Below are 19,757 nucleotides of genomic sequence, written 5' to 3' on the forward strand. Positions count from 1 at the left end.
GCATACCTCCATCCAGGGCTTACCTTAATGTTTCCCATACTTGAAGTAGGCTATTGTGGGAATATTGATTCTAGGCCCCAAGGTACTGAATCAGTCTTTCCAGGGCACGAGGCCTGGGGATCTGCATTCATAACCGTCTCTCAAATGTTTAGGGGAGATTACTTTTGGAAATGCTGTTGGTCTGGCAGGGCAGCTGGCTGTTTCTCCTTTTGGCCTCTGTCTGAGGAGGGAGAGGAAGGGTCTCTGCTACAAGACCCATGAAACACACAAGTGCAAGGGGAGAAAGAAGGATCCCCCCCCCCTTTAGAAGGCAAATACTGATGCCTGAAGCCTATACCCCATCCTGGGTCTGGCCTGGGATCATGAGCCCTAGCAATGACCAGGTGTGTAGGAGACAGACTTTGGTCTATGTCTAGATGAAGCCCAAAGAAAGTGTGCATCTGGGACCCTAACCTGGATGACCCATGCTGTGGCCAAACCTGTACCGGCACCAGCAGGCCCCAGTCTCCACCCCAGACCTGCCCTGTGACCTGGCCTTCAGCCCAGCCCAGGCCCCAGCAGCCGCCCGCCGCCAGAGACCACAATTACAGGGGCCACTGGGGGTGGGGGTGGGGAGCTAGGAGGATGAAAGGCAGCCTGAGAATGGTTCCAGCTGTGGCAGCTCAGCTCCGGGGGAGGTCTGAGGGAGGGAGGGCTGGGGAAGGCACAGGGTGAGAACAGGTGGGACCCTCATAGCACCAGCCTAGCCGGGTCTAGTCCTGCTCAGTCTTGATGCTCAGCTGGAGACGTTGGTCTTGGGGAAGAGAGAGGGAAGATCTCTAGAAGGATAAGGGACCATCCATCCTGCTGTCCCTGCCTCTCAGCAAGGTAAGGAGGAGTGTCTCAGTGCTTCCACATCTCCAGATCCCTGGTGTGTAGCTCTCAAAGGGAAAGAGACACGAGCTGGGAGCCCTTGGCCTCAGCCTCATTCTAGACTTTCCACTCAACCTTCTAACCCATCTGCCTATGTCTGCCTTTTCCTGATGCGGTCACACACACATCTGGGTGCCTCTGTGCTCTTCCCCTTTGCCCAAGTTCCACATGTCCCCCACCCCTCAGCCAGCAGGGGACCTTGCCAGTGCCTGGGGCAGAGCAGCTGGGTGAGCTAGGGGAGAGGATGTCAGGGAGGGGGGGCACTTCTGAGCTCTGTCTCTCACCCCATCCTCAGGCAGAAGTGCATGAGCACAGCGGTTTCTGTGCTTGCAGAGGACTATGCTAACCATGTCTCCTGTTCAGCATCCCTTAAGGTAGAGAGTCCCCAGACCCTTGTGGGGCTTGGTCTTAGAAGGTGGATCGCTGCTATGTGACCAGCGACTTAGACTGCAGTAGAACTGGGCATGGTGACCCTCACACCTTTAATCCCAGCACTTGGGAGGCAGAGGCAGACAGATCTCTGAGTTCGAGGCCAGCCTGGTCTACAGATCTAGTTTCAGGACAGCCAAGGCTACACAGAGAAACCCTGTCTCAAAACACCCCTCCTCCCAAAAGACTGCACACTCCTACCGTGTGTCAAGAAGCTCTCAGACAGTCCAGTTTTGTGATGGGGTTACCGAGGCACAGAGAGGGTAGCTGCTTAGCTGGCTCGATCGGGCCTTTTTGTTCTTAAACTACGTCTTACCTTTTTTCAACTTACTTGGAGTGGTGTTGGTTCATATCATTTGCCTCAGCCTGCTTTTCTGGCATCATAGAGGAAAATAGTTAACACCCGCATGACCCATCTCATCTCAGAACGAACACCCTACCAGAACCAGTCATAGAGACGTAGACTGGAGTCCCGGTCCTAGATCTGGTCAACCTAGAGGTCCCAGACAGCCTGAAACCCTAGCGGCTTGACGCCAGCTGTCCGTGGGTCTCCTCTCTGCAAGCTGTCCGTGGGTCTCTCGGCTTCCTTTCAGTCCTACCACTGGGGCTTCCTGCGCTTGAATTCCCCAGACGCCCTTCTCCTGCAGCCCATGATCAATACAGAAGTTGGACTCTGAGGCCCTCTGGTGGTGTATTCGATAAGTACAAGAGATTGGGAAAAAACAAACAAAAAAACAAAAAAAAAAAAGCTGGGTTGAGCAGTCATTGTTAGCCCTGGGTGACTTCCAGAGCCTGTAGAAGGCTCTGAGTCTGCACTGGAGGAGAGGGGAGGGGAAAGGAGAGGAAAGCGGGAGAAAGACCGGAGAAGGAAGGGGAGGAGGATAGGAGAGGCCCAGGAGCAGCACCCTCCCAAAACTCTGGGGAAGGCAGAGCTGTGACTATAAACTCTATCCCTCTGAGCTTTCCTTTCCTCTGTGTGTCCCTTAAGGCCATTTCTACTTTCCTCCTCAAAAAGTTCAAGTCTCCTTCGGTCAGGAGGTTCTGAATCCAAGTTCTCTGTGATATTGCCCTGAAGCCCAGGCTTTTGGTGAAAGACAGGAAGGAAACCACAGATATCCTTTCCTTCTTCCACAGCCACCATTAGTGTCTGTCCCAAAGTTCCCTTCTTCCACTTCATTTGAAGAACTTTGTTCCCCCTTTCCCTGCGGTCTTCGGAGTCTGCCAATCTGTCAATAGTAGTGTGTTTCCCTGGGGAGTGGTGCTGGTTCAGGCTGAACTAGTCAGTGTCTTCCTAGGGACTACAATTGGAGAGGCTTTTAAAACATAGATTTACTTTTATGTGTATTCATGCTTTGCCGTATGTTTGGCTACCATGTGATGTCTGGTGCCTACAGAGCCAAGGATGGTAACCCGTCCTTTGGAGCTGGAGTTAAGGATAGTAGTGAGCTACCATGTGGATGCTGGGAACTGAACCTGGGTCCTCTGGAAGAGCAACAAGTGCTCTTAAACACTGAGCAAGCTCTCCAGCCCCAGGATCTCCCCACCCCTTTAAAAGAAAAGCCATCACTCCTAAGCATGTAGGCCCAAAGCTGTCATACAGAGAAAATGGACAAGGGGAAGGGAATAAGGATGTTAGACAGACATGGTGAGCTGAAACAACAGACAGGGGACAGGGACTGAGGAGTAAGAGGGACACGGGGAGGGGGGTGGAGGAGAGACAGAGAGACCTGCAATGGTATCTCTCTCTCTTTTTTTTTTTTTTGGTTTTTCGAGACAGGGTTTCTCTGTGGCTTTGGAGGCTGTCCTGGAACTAGCTCTTGTAGACCAGGCTGGCCTTGAACTCACAGAGATCTGCCTGCCTCTGCCTCCCAAGTGCTGGGATTAAAGGCGTGCGCCACCAACGCCGGGCTGCAATGGTATCTCTTAAGGCCTTGCATTCAACTCAGCTGTGGCTGAATTCAGACTAAATTCGTCATTTGCAGTCAGCCTAATACCTGCAAGGTAACAGCTCATTATGCTTCCTCTCACAATAACTGCCCCTTATGAAACATAAATTTGACATAATTTGCCAAATGCCATGCTAAGTGTTTTTCATATCTCTAGAAAAAGAAATCTTCCCAACATTTCTTTGAGGGCATGGGATGGGTCAAGATGGCTGCAAATTCTTTGTTTTTCCTCCTACTGCTAGGCAGTCTATTTCCCCTCTGTAATCTGTTACGCTAAGAGAGAGCAAAAGTGATACTATGTAACTTCCATGGCTAGACTCTCAGAAGACAAAACCTGCCTGGAGGCTTGGCAAGCTCTCTTTTCTTGAAGTCTTCTCTACCTTCAGGCCAATCTGCTGGACGAAAGCCCAAGCCAGCCACATAGAGAAGACATCACTGGAGAACCACTGAGTCCTCTGGAGTGTAAACAAAGCCTCAAGAACTCTGTAGCCAGTACACCTTCCCCCAGAAGGATCCCAGGCACTCCGCATACAGTCTGCCCTCAGAACCAAATCCATGAGCTGAGTTCTGACACATAGCTGTCCAAACAGAATACTGAATAGTTACTTTGAGGCTGTTGTTGCTTATCAATGGATAACTGAAATAGAGTGAGATCACACGGGTAAAGAGAGAAACAGGCCACATTGGCCTGCGCTACACCAGCTTCAAACCCAATCGTCTGAACCAGAAATTTATGCCTTTTCCTACTTAGCTGGAGGGGGAGGAGTCACCCAGTTGCAGCATGCTCGCTGGGGAATATTCCACAGTTGAGTAGTGCACCCTGTTCTCTTGGGTTGAAGATGAGGGTATAACCCTCAACTCTAGAGAGCCCAGAACTGTTCGTGTGTCCTTTAACCCCTCACAATCAGCTTTCTGAGGGGGTAGCAGCTTTTAAAAAAATCATGTGGATGGTGCCAAATAAGACGTGTGTGTGTGTGTGTGTGTGTGTGTGTGTGTGTGTGTGTCTGCACCAGAAGACAAACTTGGGTGTTGTTTTTTGAAATTATTACATTTACATATGCATAGAAGGGGGACTGTTTTCCTATTGTGTTGTTCTGGGAATCAAATTCAGGTCATTAGGAGAGCATACACACTTATCTACTGAGTCATCTGGAAGCCCCCCTCTTTTTGTGAGCCAGACTGTCACTTGATAAATCACCAAGTAGGGCAGGCTGGCTAGCTACCTGGCCCTGGTGATCTTCCTCTCTTCCTCTTCCCAGTGCTGGGATTAAAAGTGCACTGCCATGTTGAGCATTTTGTTTTGTTTTTTAAAAATATTTATTTATTTATCATGCATACACTGTTCTGCATGTTCTGGAAGGTACCAGATCCTATTACAGATGGTTATGAGCCACCATGTGGTTACTGGGAATTGAACTCAGGTCCTCTGGAGGAGCAAACGGTGCTCTTAACCTCTGAGCCATCTCTCCAGCCCCTGATTTTTTTTTTTTGAGACAGGGTTTCTCTGGGTAGCTGTGGTTGTCCTCAAACTCACTCTGTAGGCCTGGCTGGTCTAGAACCTAGAGATCCCCCTGCCTCTGCCTCTGGAGAGCTAAGACTAAAGGCATGCACCACCATCGCCAGGCCATATTGGGCTTTTTTAATGTGATGGAACTCAGGGTCAGCCCTTGTGCCTGTAAAGCAAGCACTTTTCCTGACTGAGTGATCTCCCAGCCTGGAACGGTCTTTTTAGAGCTGATGGGATGGCTAGTTTTGATGGTAACAAAAGCAGGTGTTCCTCAAAAGTAGTTTGTTTTTTACAGTTTATAAAGAGCTTTAATATCATGATCCTAAAAGTCTACCCTTGATTTCCTCAGGAGTCACAGAAACAGATAAAATGACCTAAAAATTAACACAAATCTCTGACAACTGAGCACACCATGAGAAGTTTCTGGACCCTTTATGTCCCTTTAAAATGGAATCATTTGTTCTCAAGATTCTGGTGCCTGATGTGAATAAAAATGAACAAAAGGGTGCTGAAGGAGAGGTACAGGGTTTCCAAGGCTCTCCCTCAGCCTCCCCTGCCTTGGTGATGGGTGGGATTACAGATTCAGGCCAAAATGCTAGTTCTGTCAGGATCACCTCCCTCCCATACCCTGGCCCTCTAGGACTATCTCCCTATGGGTCCTGTTCTATGGGTTTATTGTCTTTGTTGATGCTAAACTCGCCCATCCACCCCAGTAATTCTAAGGAGTACAATCTCCAGAGTCCAGAGTCTGGCTTTTTTGTTTGTTTGTTTGTTTTTTGTTTTTTTATTTCCATCTGGGAGGCCAATGGGGGAGGGAGAGCCTGCATAGTCTCCTGCAGAAACTAGCAGAAGGCCCTTCTGGGGAATGCTGGAGGAACAGGGTCCTCAGGCATTCGGGGTCAAGTGTAAAACTCAAGCTCCCAGCCCCCATTGTTTCCCAAGACCTAGATATGCATTTTTCCTAGGGAGCAGCTGGGCACAGAAAGTGCCCCCTGCTGGAATCTAGTGGTCCTGCAGATTGCCAAGAGGCGGAGGCGTGCAGTTCCGAGGCAGGCGGCAGGTCAGAGGCACAGGCTGAGCTCCTTGCGCACGCGGCAGCGGTGGCACTGCACTACGCAGCACCAGTGGAAGCGGCACAGGCAGTTCTCCTCGAGCTGTACGCTCTCCTGGCGGTGTCCGCGACCGCAACACAACAGGTCGCAGCCGCTGAGGTCCGGGGCACTGCTGTTGCAGGCACGGCCGCGCGTGCCCGGCGAGCCGGTGCGCCGGTTGGGGGCGCAGAAGTCGGGCGAGTCGGCCGCGTAGAGGAGGTCGGCTCGGCCGGGAGGCTTGAGCGTGCGGACTGCAGGCAGCAGGGCTTTGCCGTCGTTGGTGCCCATGACACGCGAGGCGCCGTGGAAGCGTTCCAGCAGCCGTGCGCCCACCTCGCGGAATGGAGGCAGCTTCTGCCAGCAGGTGCGCAGCGCACAGGAACCCGAAAGCCCGTGGCATTTACATTCAGTGCGCGTGTGACTCCGCACTGCCTGCGGGAACAGAAGGGCGGGGTGATGGGCGGGGCAGAGAGGGTAAAGGAAACAGAGGGAAGGAATGGGGTGGGGGCGAGGAAGGAAGGAAGGAAGGAAGGAAGGAAGGAAGGAAGGAAGGAAGGAAGGAAGGAAGGAAGGAAGCAGGCAGGGAGGCACAACGTTAGAAGGAGAAAATCAGGAAAATGACCGCTCAGAGAGAATGACAAAGATGAAGTAGTAGGAGCGTGGGAAGTGGGAAGAGCAGATAGAGCGGAGATTCCAGGGTCCGGTAGCCAGGGAGTGGGAGAGAATGGAATGGACGCAGTGGTGAGATTCGCCATTCTCCCTGGAGTGGGGAGAAGCGGCAGCTGTCGCAGCCCTCCTGCCGACCTGGCCTCCTCATTCCTGCCCCTCGCGGCCCCAGGCAGAGCTGAACAGACACAGCCAGCCGCCTGGGCGTCTGTCTCTGTCACCCCTCCCCAATCCTCACAACAGGTATGTGGGCCTGTCCGGACATTCCTCTCCTGGGCCCCCTCAGCCTTGAGCTGAACCTTAAAGGACACAGAACGTGTGTGTGTATGTGTGTGTGTGGGGGTGTTCCTCAACTGGTCTGGAACTGAGACATAGGATGTAGGAGGCTCCACCAAGGAGAGCAGGATCGAACTCTTGCCCCTTGCTTGCTTGTTTGAAGTTGGGTCTAGGCTGTCCTGGCCTCTACCGCCATCACCGGACTCGTGATCCTTCAGTCCTTTCCAAGACAATTCTTCTAGTCTGTTCTAACTCCCACTTTCTCTGCTACCTCTACCACCAGACCCCAGATTTTCCCATGGATTCTATTCTTCACTCCATCCCTCCCCTCTGCCTCAGTACCCTGCTGATGTCGTGTATCTGAAGGATGCCCACCCCACCCTCAGATAGTGCTGGCCCTCAGTACTATTCCACAAGTGCTCTCTCCTCACTGTGCTCACCGTTCCTCTGAGCTCCACGCCCTCCCTCTGAGCCCCAGCCCTCTAGACTGACATCCCACCTGCTATGTCCCGGCCCGAGTCCCAATCTTCCCAAGTTGCCCCAGTCTTGTCCCATCGATACCCTCCTACACATTCACACCTTTACCTGTGCCCATGCTACCACAAATATGCTGCCACCCACACTCCGCCACACCCACTGGCACTCCGTGCACACCCACACTTCCACGCCCATACGCACCAGCCTGCCTGCCTCATTGTTGTGGAGTTGCACCAGTGCGCGGATGTCTCCCCGTCCTCGCTTGTGCTGGGCATCCATGAAGAGTCTTGATTTCTCATCCCCGAAGTCCACATCGTCTCCACAGCCTCCCCACTCCCAGGCTGCGCTGGCCTCTGGGGAACCTGTCGGCCCTGGAGGTCCAGGAGTGCCCAGGAGGCCAGGGGGCCTTGGCGGTGCTCGCCCGCGAGGTGCCTGGCAACCACACTGCAGGAGTTCTCCCATGGAACAGGCCTGCGTGACAGCGTGGCTGGCGCCGGCTGCGGTAATAGCAAACACGAAGGCTGTCTCTCGAATATCTGCGGAGGAAGGACAGAGCCCAGGCCAGTGAGTGCCCAGTGTCATGGATGGGAATAGGGACTCCCCTTCCCGCAGCCTGTCCTGGGCCAAGGTGGGCAGAGTGCCTAGGGTTAAATCAGGAGATAGGATACAAGCAGCCCCCCCAAACCTGCTTCTCTCCCCCCCCCCCAGGAGAAAGCACCTCCCTTCAGGCCTCTCCCACACTAACCCTGCTGCAAGACGCGCCCAAAGGCCTTGCTGTGACTGGAGCAGTTCCAGCGTCGGAAACGGAACTGGAACTGACATTCTCGGACCCCCAGCCTTGCGCCCCGGGCGAGCTCTGCCACCACTTCCGGCTCTGCCTGGCACAGCTCAGCCTGCCGTCCCGCCAGCCGCCTGGCCTTCCTGCAGATGCTGGTGGGATCCATGACCAGAGGGCTACCCACAGCCCTGGGGAACAGAACAGCAGGTCAGGAGTGTACCTCCCAAAACACAGAAGGCCTGGGATGGGGTGGGGATGAAGAGGGAACTGACACGGCTCAGCCTATAGCCAGGGCCTACAGAGTCTCTCTGTCCTGCCCTCAGCTGGGATTTGTATCGTCCCTCTGGTTCCCTTTCCATTCCCCTCTCTACTAAAGTCTAGGCTGACAATTGCATCACAACAAAAGTTCAGTTTTATCCTTCTGTGGGCATCTTCATTAACAAACCCTTAAAGGAACTTCGATCAAGGTGAGGGCAGCTGTCACCACTGGTGGCCAAGATCAAAAAGGAAACAAGGAAGAAATTAGCAGAAAAGTAGACAAGTGGGGGAGGGAAGGAGGTGCACGCCTTTAATCCCAGCACTTGAGAGGCAGAGGCAGGCGGATCCCTGTGAGTTAGAGGCCAGCAGGGTCTACAGAGCAAGTTCCAGGACAACCAGAGCAGTCACACAGAGAAACACTGTCTCAGAAAAAAAGAAAGAAAAATAGACAGTATCAAGGATGTAGCCTTAGCAGGCCGGCAACCTGGACAGCCCCAGTATAAAGCAGGGACCACCTGAAAGACAAAACAACCATGAGGTATTAGAATGTCTATGAACAGAGCCTCTGAAAAAAGCCACAGCCCATTAGTTCAACCTTTTCTGTAAAGTGAGAAAATTTAGCTTAGATGGCTGAAGCGACCCTCCTATCTTGCTCCCCTCACCCCATCCCCCACCCCCCACCCTCCACCCCTGTTTCCCCAAGCCAGACAGATGGAAGAAGGAGCTGGGAACGTAGCTGCTCAGCATCGTTGGTGAATAGGTGATGCTGCCCTCCTCTTGCTCCAGGGTAGTTGGCTTTCCCAGAGAGAGGTGGCACCAAGCCAAGCCCTGCGTGCTAGAGTGATATAACCAACTGGGGGTGTGTGTGTGTGGCGGGGGATGATGTTTGGTTTGGGGGGTAAAGACCTGATGGAAAGTTCTGCACATTGTCAGTAGCCTCTTTACCCTGCCCACCTTCATTCCACCCGAGGAGAGAGCTGCCACTTGCTTTCCATAGGTTGTCAGCCAGGAATTCACACCTGGGGGGAACCCCTTGAATCAGATGGCTCCTACATGAACATAGCTGAGAGCTCAGGCTTGAAGGGATATGTGGGCAGAGCTAAGGAGGTTAATTTGAGACCATTCAAAAGCCTTCTGCAGAGGGCAGAGAGAGCGAGATGGGGGCGGGGCTTGCACATCGGAGTCAGTGGGGTATGAAATGTACAGGGAAATGTTGGCAAAAGAGTGTGAAAGGTCAGGGTGGCCTACTTTTCAGCTTTGCTTCCGTGCATATCCGCCCCACTGTCCCCATTTACTCCACAAGTACAGGCTGCCCAGGCATGTCCTGAGATGTAATGGTCTTAAATAGCAGCAAGAGGAATTTAGGTCTTAAGGTAAAACTCTCAACATTGAAGATGAGTGCTCAGAGAGATGTTTGTAGAAAGATGGGAAAAGTCTTTTAGGGATATTTCTCTCTGTCTCTCTCTGTCTCTCTGTCTCTGTCTCTGTCTCTGTCTCTGTCTCTGTCTCTGTCTCTGTCTCTCTCTCTCTCTCTCTCTCTCTCTCTCTCTTAGTTCAGGCATCAAGAATCTCTTCTCTCTTCTTGGCAGAAACATGCCAAAAGGTTCTCTTGCATCGAGCTTGGGGCTGGCCATCACCAACCCTAACCTAACCCTCTCTCTCAGCCCCAGAGAAGGAACCAATGGGAGTAATGAGCAGTGAGCCAGGGTTAGGACAGCCCAAACTGGCTGTCAATGGCCAGTGACCTTGGAGAACTGATCAGCCTCTCTCTGCTCATCCACCTACCTGTCTATCCTACCCCAACTGAGACTGGTCTTGTCCCACTGCTACTTTGTCCATCGCGTGTCTGTGGCCCTTCTTTACTAAAGTCTAGACTGAAAATTGCACTACAAAAATAACTCAGTCTTATCTCTCTGTGTGTATCTTCGCTAATAAATCTGTCCACTCACTCACCTCATTAAGAAAGGGTTTGGAGAGGAGTGGCTTCCAGCATGGTTGCTCAGGGTAGGTAGATAAGGTTATGAGCTCCCTCACTGTTGGGACACTCTTTTTTCTTTCTTCCTTTTTCTTTATCTTCCCTGGAAGCTTTCTGGGTACCTGATTTATATCCCTGCAATGTTTATTCTGAAATTGGCATGTCATGAATCCCACATTATAGACGAATAGATATAGGTATATAATGACAAGGGAAACTTAACATATGTTCCTGAATGAGCAAGCAGCCATAAGCCACTCCCCCACCCCCCCGTCCCTTGAGGCCAGGTCCCATTGATGTGGTATCATTTCATGACTCCTAGTGTCATATCCTCAAACATTTCTTTCCCCCCTGAGATGGGAGGACCAAAGCAGGCCTCCCTGCAGCTGTCCAGTTCCCCTCTACCACCTGCACATCTAACCCCTCCTGACTGTGTAAGGCTCTGAAAACTGGCCTTCCCCAGCTCCATGCCCCGGGCTGCTAAGTTCCCCAGCCACGCCCCACCCCTGCCCTCTGCACACTCCCTATTTTCCCAAGGTTGAATGGACTTATCTTCCCAAGGTCGATCTGCCCCATCCCTCCCCTCTCCCTCCTCCTGCCTTAGCAAAGCTGGAAAGAGTTTGGGGCGTGCAAAAGAGAACTGCAAAACCCTCTTGGCCTTGTCTGGCTTCCCAGGGGTAGAGATAGGGAAAGAATCGTGGGGATATGAAGGGTAGGGCCCCCAGGAGGTGGGGCCGGCCCTTTACAGGGTTGTGGGGTTGGCTGGCTTCCTGGGAACTAGTCTTGTTTACCAGCTGGTCAGGAGGAGGGATGGGCAGTGATAACACTAGAATCCCAAGGGACCAGCTTGTTCCCTGCCCTCCTGTCCTCGCTCCCATCCTAAAGGCATAGGAAATGAAACTCCAGAAAAGACACACGACAGAGGGGATTGAACAAACTTCCCAGCCCTACCTCTGACCCTGGTTTTTGTCAGTTCTGGGTGGGCTGAGCCATTCCAGACCGGTCAGTTTCCTCTATGGGCTTCAGGAAAAATGATGAGTTGATGCAAAAAGTGCCCCAGTCTCGGTGGTAATATTTGATTCCACATCTAAAACAACTCCCAGCCGTCCTCTCTCATTCCCTCTCATTTACTTTGCTTCCTGCCCTTTTGTTTCTTTGCATAATGAGCTGTGCTTTGGGGGAGTCTGGGTCAGTGTTAACCTGGGGTCAGCCCAGAGAAGATACACTTTCAGAGTAATTTGCATATTTTAAGTTCTGAAATGAACGAATGGTGGTAAGAAATAGATATACTACGTAGGCTCTGGGGTATAATCTTATTGCCACTTCTGGGCACGGAGAGCATGGCTAGCCCTAAAGGAACTCAGGATACAGACAAGAAGGGACAAGCCTACCAGGCCACTCTAACTGTCCCGGCCTGCAATGAGAATTCTCTCTCCAGGACTGCAGTTGATGGATCAGTGCCCCATTGAAATAGCATCAGAGGCCAGACAGTTACCACTAGCAATATCTATAGGCCTGTGCCCCAGAGACCCAACATTCTGGTTCAGCATACTCTTCTACCTCTGGGTTCAGAGACTAGAAGAAAATGTTGGAGACTAGCTCATTCACCTCAGCCATGTCAGGGTCACACAGGTGAGCAAGGTGAACAGAGAGTTGTTGGTCACTGGCCACTTACTGGAGGGACTCCTCATTTCAGGACAGGTTAGGCGATTTAAAAATCAAAACAGAGCCAGGCATGGTGGCATACACTTTAATCCCAATGCTTGGGCAGCAGAGGCAGGTGGTAGGTCTGTGTGAGTTAGAAGTCAGCCTGGCAGCTCCTCAGGAAGCTGAGGTAGGAGGACTGTAAGCCCAAGTACTTTCTGGGAAACTTAGTAAGACCCTAATTCTAAATTAAAAGTCACCCCACCAAACAAATGTTCAGCTGTAGAATCCTTTCCTAGCATGGAGGCTGTGGGCTCAACCTCCAGTACTGTTAAAATAAAAAAAAAAATGACAATACCTAAAGCAGGACTGGATGGAGGGAAGGAGCTGCTTGCATCATAGGAAGACCCCAGGAGGCCTCTCACACAGTCCACAGGCCCCCCCCCCAGTTGTCATGGCTCTGGCTCCATCCCAGCCACATTTCTGGACACAAGGCCACTTCCTCTGCAGTTGTATGCCATCAGGATGCTCTTAACCAACCTCCCTCCAGTCTCCTTCCATTCTCCCTCAGGAGCACGGGCCCCAGCTGTGTCCTTCTGGTTGTCACTCATTTGAGTGTGTTCTGCCAGCAAGGCCACTGTCTCGTCTCCTCAGTTAGGTAGAAGTCTCTTTAAGGACAGGAATCTCACAGGTGGGCCTGGTGCCCACACAGGACTTTGGGGACCCAGGCTTGGGCTGGATCTAGGCTCTGTCATTTGGTTGTGTGATGTGGAGTGAGTCCCTGGCATGCGAAACACACTTAATATTTGTTGGATGGATGACAAAAGTTAAACACCAGTTCCTCGACTGGAAAATGGAAATCATAATCCCTCCCCCCATGTGTAATGTCCTGTACAGAGTGTGGATCCTGACAAGTGCTTGTGTTCTCAAGCCTGCTCAATGCAGGCTTACTGGTAGGGATGGATGTAGGTGGTATTTGTGGAGTCCCAAGAATGTTCTTTCTGTAACATTCTGTCTTTCCTGTCCAGTGTCGATCAAGGTCTCCTTCTCCATTCAGCTGACCAGGGACAAGAGCACCCTGTAGGACCCATCTCCTCGCCCAGCTGGGTCACTGAGGCCAACTGGACCACACAGACCACGTGAGTGAGTGCCTAACCTGCTAAGAAAGTCTCACAGCAAGCATGCGTTCTCAGTCTCTCTACCCCTCCTCCAACTCCTTACCCCCACGATCCTTCATCTGACCCCACCTCCTAGGAGCCAGCAGAGGGAGCTCTGAGCCCTGGGGCTGTGGGTGGGGGTGTGTGGAGGTGGGGGAGGTGGGGGGTGGAAAGGGGGCAGAAAAATGTTGCCTGACGGCTGCTGAGGCTGCCGGGCCTGTGCCCGCCAGCCTGTCCTGTCCTGCTCTGTCTAACTCCTAACTCGGTAATTACTGTTCCCCTCCCCCAGCCCCTACCCCCATCCCAACCACCACATCAAAGTCAGTGATGCCCCAGCTCCATTAACCCCTGCCTCTCCACTGCCCACCTGTGGCCCCCACTCACCCTTCCCCACACAGACACAATTTGGTTCCCGTGTCCTTCCTCACACCCCTCTCTCTCTCTCTCTCTCTCTCTCTCTCTCTCTCTCTCTCTCTCTCTCTGGAGAGGCAGGGGCTTTCCCTTCCCAGACAGACTTTACTGTGCAAAAGGGCATCCTGTTTGCCAAAGCTCCAGAGGCAATCCCCTCCACTGGATGCCTGGTGGACAGTTGTCACCCTGCTCTTGCATGTAGAATGGGGAGCACCCATCTGAGGGTGGCATGGGGAGCACTGGGGCCTGTGAAGGCCTTGTCCCTCACCCTGATTCCCACCCCACTGTACACAGAGGAGAGGGCACTGAAAAAGAGACAGAACTCACAATCCCACTCTCAACTACAGGCTTAGCACTGGGCAAGTCCTCTCCTGTCCCGGGACGGGACGTTCTACTGTCACCACTGACCATAATAGACGAGGCTACCTCTCAGTCCTTTCTAGATCAAATTCTAGATTACACAGAGGGCTCGGGCTGGTAGAACCAGCCAAAGAAGCCTCCTCCTGGCCACATTTCCCTTCACACACTCCCAGCTGGTCAGGGAAGAAATACCAGGCTAGGGGGCGCTCTCATCAGTCTGCAGGGCGCTAGCATCTGGTTCCCTGAGGCCTCCTGCTGGCTGGCAAGGGCTGGCTGCTGCCCTGCCGGGTTCTCTCCACAGCTGCACTTCCCCATCAAAGCACAAAATCTGGAATCCCCCTTGTAGGGCCCTGGTGATGGGGCCTCCCACTGACCTCCAGTCACCAACTCCTGGCTTGGGATTCGAATGGGGCAGGAGGGAGCCTACCCCTCCACCCCCACCCCCGGAAATGTCACAGTGCCAGGACTCTGGTGGGCCCAGGGCATGCTCTGGCCGGGATCAAGCCAGCCTCCCTTTGCCCCTGCCCTTTCCTGCTCACAGCCTCATTGTCTCCCCAGAAGGGAAGCTGCCAAGGCTGAGGCCTGGAAAGGGGACTGGGTGGCTACCCCACCCCCAAGCCATCCCTACTATGGAAAGTGATGAGAGCCAGCCAGCATCAGCATTGACCAACAAGGGTCAGGGGCCCCAGATAAAGACAGGATGGCCTAATGACCAGGACCAGCATGGACACATAAAAAGTATGGCAGAGGGCAGCTAGGAAAGCTGAGTGCCAAGAAGAGGTCTGGTCCTTTCCCTGCTTCCCTGTGGGGTCAGCAGTGAGACTGTCCTTGACCTTTAGCTCTGGGTTCCTTTTCCATAAAGAGGGAAGCAAAGCGAGATGGCTGGGGGTAGATTGGGCGGCTTCCTCCTGGTGGCACAGGGGAGAATTAGTTTCTTTCACAGAACATACAGAACAGTGAGAGGAGAGAGGAAGAGAGAAGGGAGATCGATTTGGCTCTTCTGTGAGAGTGTGCTATTTTCTGTATCCACTGATTGAAGGTACAAATAAAGATGGATCAGACAGTGTAGAGAGGGGAGCAGGGAGCAGGGAGGAGGGGGACCAGGTGACCCAGGAACTTCTCTCCTGCCCTTACTCTCAGGACTGAGTTCTTGGAGGGAGGACAGAGCATAGGTTGGATGGCCTGGAGGCAGGGGATGGACAAGATGACCTCAAGAGGGCCTGGCCAGTGTCCTGGAATCTGGGATTCCATGATTCACAAAGATATGGTTACACTGGAGAGATACACAGAGGCTGCCGGCGGCGGCGCTTAGAAGGCATGCACTGCTACATAGCAAGACCCTGTCTCAAAACTAAACAAAAAAATTAAAAATAGAAATCTCACATTGCCTTGGGAGGAGGTGGAGGGGAAAGAAAGGTGGAGAAAAAAGTCTCAGGAACCAGAAGGCCTGGCCCCTGAGCTGACTAGTCCAAGGCCTGTGTCCACTCTCCTCCAGGATCCTCTTTTAGTGACTTAGACAGTCAAGTCACTCAGAGACCCTGTAATCTTCCCAGCCCCTATCCTGACCATGGCTAGATTGTGAAAATGGCTGCTGTAGGTCACACTGCTTTTCTGGCCACCCATGGAGTTTCTGGCCTGGCCATCGTCCTCTGAGAAGGAAGGGGCAGCAAATCTGGTCCTAGACACCAGTCCCGAAGAACCCAGCAAGATCTACCCGCAGGCCCAAGCCTGACCTGGGAAGGATAGGACAGGACAGGAGCATGAGCAGGAGTCAAAGACCATGGAAGTCAACCTGGGCTCAGACCAAAGAAATTAAGTGTCAGAAATAGACAGAGAAGGGACCAAGACAGGTGGGAGGAACAGGTCCTGTCTGAGACACATCTGAGAGAAGCATTCGCTGATCACCTTATCACCCTGGCTCTCACTCTTCACTGCAGCTGTGGCCATGAAGGCCCCTGTGTTCTCCCACACACCTGCCCTCCTCCCCTCCTCCCCCCTCCCTGCTTCCCAGCTTCAGGGTCAGTCTCCAGAGGGCCCAGGCCCCTCTCTCGTTGGCTTGGCATCCACCCAGCCGTCCTTCCTGAGCAAAGGAATCTTCACAGATTTAAGCCCAGGAAGCAACACTCCATAAACCTGTGTCCAGCACCTACAGTGTCCTGGACTTCTAGACCTCTGGAGACAAAGGAACAGGGCAAAAAGACCCCAGAAAAGACAATTGTCAGCAAAATGCAGTAGCTGCAGCATAGCTGCCCAATGCTCAGAGCATGGATAGCAGCGGGGGGGGGAAGGACTGGTCAGACAGAATGACAGCTTCGTGGAGGAAGTGGTATTTTGATTGTTAGAACAATGGGGAAGGAAGAAAGAGATGGTAGGGTCAACCCTGTCCTACATCTTGAGAAAGAGTAAAATTAGGAAAGGTGTGTAAGAGGGCGGAGGGAGGGAGCTCTTTGCCAAGTATTACTTTTGATGCTATATTCTGAATTTAAATGAACCCTGCTTTTCATCACCCCCTGCCTCGCCGGGGAGTGGATAGGTGATAAGCTGGATTGGGAAGAGGATTCCTAATGTGAAGTCATTCCATAGATCTTCCCACCCAGTCCTGCCGGCAAGCCTGCCAGGTAGGGAGACTGCTCTTTAAAAATAGTTTGTAGGGTAGGGTGAGAAAGTGATTTGCTTAAGACCCTTCTGTCAAAACTGCTGAGTACCGCACTGCAAACTAAAGATGCGTGTTCCTGAACCCTATTGAACCCGAACCTGGGTCTTGTATTTGCCCTCTCACTGACACCGGCGAGGATGTCCCTCCCGCATCGCGGAAGGATAGCGGCCAGCAGCTTCCTGTGTGGGCATACTACTCAATCTCAGCCGGAGAGAGGGATGGGCCTGCCCCACCCCTAGGTCCAAAGCGAAGGCGGGTGGGAGAGGGCTGAGAGGGTAGGAGTTCAGCCAATCATGCGGCGCTATGCAAATATAAAAGTCCTTGCTTTCTTAGGGTTGGCTAATCTATCAGCACTCTTGCCCAAATCCCTCCTCTCTGAACACTGAGCTATTCCGGGCGGGTGTTTGTGGCTCTAAAAACTAAGAGGAAAAAAAGTCGTGAGGATTTGGATCTGAGCTGATCCCGGCCGGGCCCCCGCTTCTCCTCCCCTATCCTATCCCTCAAGGCTCAAAGCTCTGGAAACCTTCGAAGTCTAGGTGTCTGTTCTGGCTAATCCAACCCCAGAGTCTGAGAATTTCTCCCATCCCTTGACTGGCCTGGCTCTTACTCGCTTCACTAGGACGCTCTCCGGTTCCCACATCTCCGCTACACTTTTTAAAAAATCGTTACTTCCCACGTCTGGAAGGGCCGGCCCTCAGGATCTCCTTCCTGTCTTTCTTACTTGCTAGGGAGAGAAAGCGGTGAAGAAAGGCAGAGTCCTGACTCAGTTTCCCCATTTACATTCCCTTTTCCTCTTCACCGCCCACGCTGAAATCGCCCCCAATGGCGAGGCCGTAGGTAAGAGGGGCGGGAAAGAGGCAGCTTCCCACCTTGTTCCAGTCTTTTCCCCAAATCCAGCTCCAGAGCCCTCCTCGCTCTTTCTCCCGTTCTTACCCAATCTCTCACTGTGGATCTCATGACGTCCAGCAGCTTTTCCCTACCTACCTGCCAGTTCCTCGTGATATGAATTGGACACATTTCTCTGGCGAGGTGGGGGAGAACACAGGGGGAAGAAACACAATGGACTATCCAGGGGTAGGGAGCGTCAAAGTGGCACTTCAGAAGGGCTTGGGCAGGGACAGAGAGGGGCTGTCTGCGAGGGGTCCCAGTGCAACAGCCCAGGGGCTGGGATCCCGGAGCGGGAAGAGCCTGAAGGCAGCAGAATCGCGGTGCTGAGTCCCAAGGCTGAGTCGGGGTCCCCACCCTTTGGCGTTGGGAGTTGCGTGGGGGACAGTCCCACTCGGCACTCACCACCACAGTCCACCGACGTGCGCGGGGCACAGGAGCAGCAGCAGCAGCAGCCCGAGGCGGGAGGGCACCGGCGGCAGCATCGTGAGCGCTCTACCGCAGTCTGGCTCTGGCCGGGGAGTGAGGCTGCGGGGTGAGCCGGGGTGCGCGGCCGCCGGACTTCAGGACAAGCGCGGCGACCCAGGCGGCGGCGGAGAGACTAGTACTCCGCCGGCGGCGGTGGCGGCGGTGGCGGCGGGGGGGCCCATCCCGGGCGAGGAGGGCGCGGCGGAGGCGGAGAGCGGACCGAGCAGCCAGCGCCTGTGTCTCCTGCGGAGCTCGCTGGAGAGAAGAAATCAGAGCCGGGGGCGGGGGTGGGAGGGGAGCGGGGCCGGAGCGTGGGCGGGGAGGGGGACAGGGGGCCACGGGGGTGGCAGTTGCGACAGGCAGGCGGCGGGACTCCTGGGAGGGAGCGGTGCGCCCCGGGGCGGCGGGCGCAGAGCGCAGCGGAGGGCGGGAGCCGGGTACTGGGGCGGGGCCCGCGCGCGCTCCTGGGTGCGGGACCCGCCCGCCTGCCCCTCTCCACTCCTCTGCGGGGTTTACCCCCTGCCATCCCCGGGCCCGCGGCACAGAGTGGCGGGAAGACTAGTAGAGAAGGGTAAGGGCGGGGGAGGGGGAGGAAGAAGAGGAACTGGGGAAGGGGGACTGGCTGGGAGAAGTTTGACAGGTTTGTTGACTGTAAAGAGAGAAAACTTCCCAGGAATGAGAGAGTTTGGGGGGAGGGAGCAGTACGCTGGGAGATACAGATGGGGGTCAGGGAGGAAGTCGGTCCGGGGGCGCGGGATGCTCGGTAGAGGAATGTCCAACGCACTTTGGAGGCGTTACTTTTTTTTTTTTTTTTTTTTGGATGGCCAACTCCGCGTCCTTTGCCCCTTCTTCAGCCTCTATCCCAGCAAGGAAGCCAGCCCGAGGCCTGGGTTCTAGCTCCCCAGCCAGGGTGTCCAGTCGGTATTAGGGGGCGGACAGTGTGTGGGGGAGAGAACCCTGCATGTGGAGCCTCTCCAGGGCCTGCGCTCCAGCATTGGCTCCTCAAGTGAAGTGGAGGGCCGAGCTTGCCGACTTCCAAGAGAAGAGGGGTCAGCGCTTGCTACAGCGGGGTCTCGCTTGTCCGCGGGTCCCTGCCTCGAGTTTCTCCCCCAGCTTGGCCAGGGCAGAAGGGGTGGGAGAGCCAGCTGCAGGTGAGATGGTTTATCTGATTCTCTAATGCCACAAAAATGTCTTTGATGCCCCTGACCCCCTCCCCACGCGGGGGAGATCAAAGGCCTCGTGGGGAGGAGGGACAGCTCCATTCATCAAGCCTAGCGGCTGGCAGCGGGGCGGCAGCCTCTGCTCCTCTGGCCTGGGGCAGAGGCCCCCCGACGTGCCCCAGGAGTGCCGAGGGACAGGTGGTGCGGACATTCCGAAGCAGGAGCCAGTTTCTCTGCCACCACTATCTAGAGGGCCTATCAACCTTAAACAGGGGACTTTAAGCCCACGTGGCAGAAATTTCACACCAGAGGGGAAAGTTCCTTGTCGTTTGGGGTGGGGAGGAATTTAGAAGTGGAAACTGAGAACATTGCCAAGTTAGACAAACACCATTGGCGAGCAAAGAGGAGGCAAGGTCCCGCGTCTTCCAGAGAGTGGGGCAAATGGGCGGAGATGAGACTAGGTCAAGAAGATCGCAGATGCCTGCCTCAGGAGGGGACGCACATCTGAAGAAGGAAGGTGAATGACAGATGAGAGAAGAGAAGAAAGAGGAAAAAGAGACCCGAGCCTAGATACAAAAAAAGAAGGCCTTGAATTTTCGGGGAGCCCCAAGGCAGGGCCCTGGTGTCAAAGGTGCACTTGCGTAGTCCTTGTCCTGGGTACTGAGATTTGCACTCTACCCCAGCAAGGGAGCCAGCCCGAG

The 19,757-nt window shown here is 53.9% G+C and overlaps 1 protein-coding gene and 1 long non-coding RNA gene across 3 annotated transcripts; one reads left to right on the forward strand and one right to left on the reverse strand.

Moving 5' to 3' along the window:
- Positions 1-5,210: 5,210 nt before the first annotated feature.
- Positions 5,211-18,143, reverse strand: Wnt6 (Wnt family member 6). 2 transcript variants are annotated; one of them, XM_040753303.1, is made up of 4 exons: positions 17,834-18,143; positions 8,050-8,270; positions 7,506-7,840; positions 5,211-6,313 (listed from the first exon to the last, which is right to left on the reverse strand). In XM_040753303.1, exons 1-4 carry the CDS (start codon positions 17,911-17,913, stop codon positions 5,906-5,908), a joined length of 1,044 nt encoding a protein of 347 aa, XP_040609237.1. In that variant the 5' UTR covers positions 17,914-18,143; the 3' UTR covers positions 5,211-5,905. The 2 variants fall into 2 exon arrangements, with proteins under 2 accessions (XP_040609237.1, XP_005070544.1); XM_005070487.4 differs by having other exon boundaries at positions 5,211-6,317.
- On the forward strand, positions 7,726-13,238 carry LOC121142789. Its single transcript, XR_005879893.1, has 3 exons — positions 7,726-7,868; positions 8,013-8,289; positions 12,988-13,238. It is a non-coding gene; the product is annotated as an uncharacterized LOC121142789 (long non-coding RNA).
- Positions 18,144-19,757: the final 1,614 nt, after the last annotated feature.

Source organism: Mesocricetus auratus, unplaced genomic scaffold (genome assembly GCF_017639785.1).
Source record: "Mesocricetus auratus isolate SY011 unplaced genomic scaffold, BCM_Maur_2.0 Super-Scaffold_100010, whole genome shotgun sequence".
NCBI classification, from domain to species: Eukaryota; Metazoa; Chordata; class Mammalia; order Rodentia; family Cricetidae; genus Mesocricetus; species Mesocricetus auratus.

Coding starts and splice junctions, on each gene's coding strand:
- Wnt6 (XM_005070487.4), bottom strand. CDS start 17,913: ATGCTGCCGCCGGTGCCCTCCCGCCTCGGGCTGCTGCTGCTGCTGCTC. Junction 7,841..8,049: donor TGGGCGCGTCTTGCAGCAGG/GTTAGTGTGGGA, acceptor CTTCCTCCGCAG/ATATTCGAGAGACAGCCTTC. Junction 6,318..7,505: donor ACAATGAGGCAGGCAGGCTG/GTGCGTATGGGC, acceptor CTGTTCCCGCAG/GCAGTGCGGAGTCACACGCG.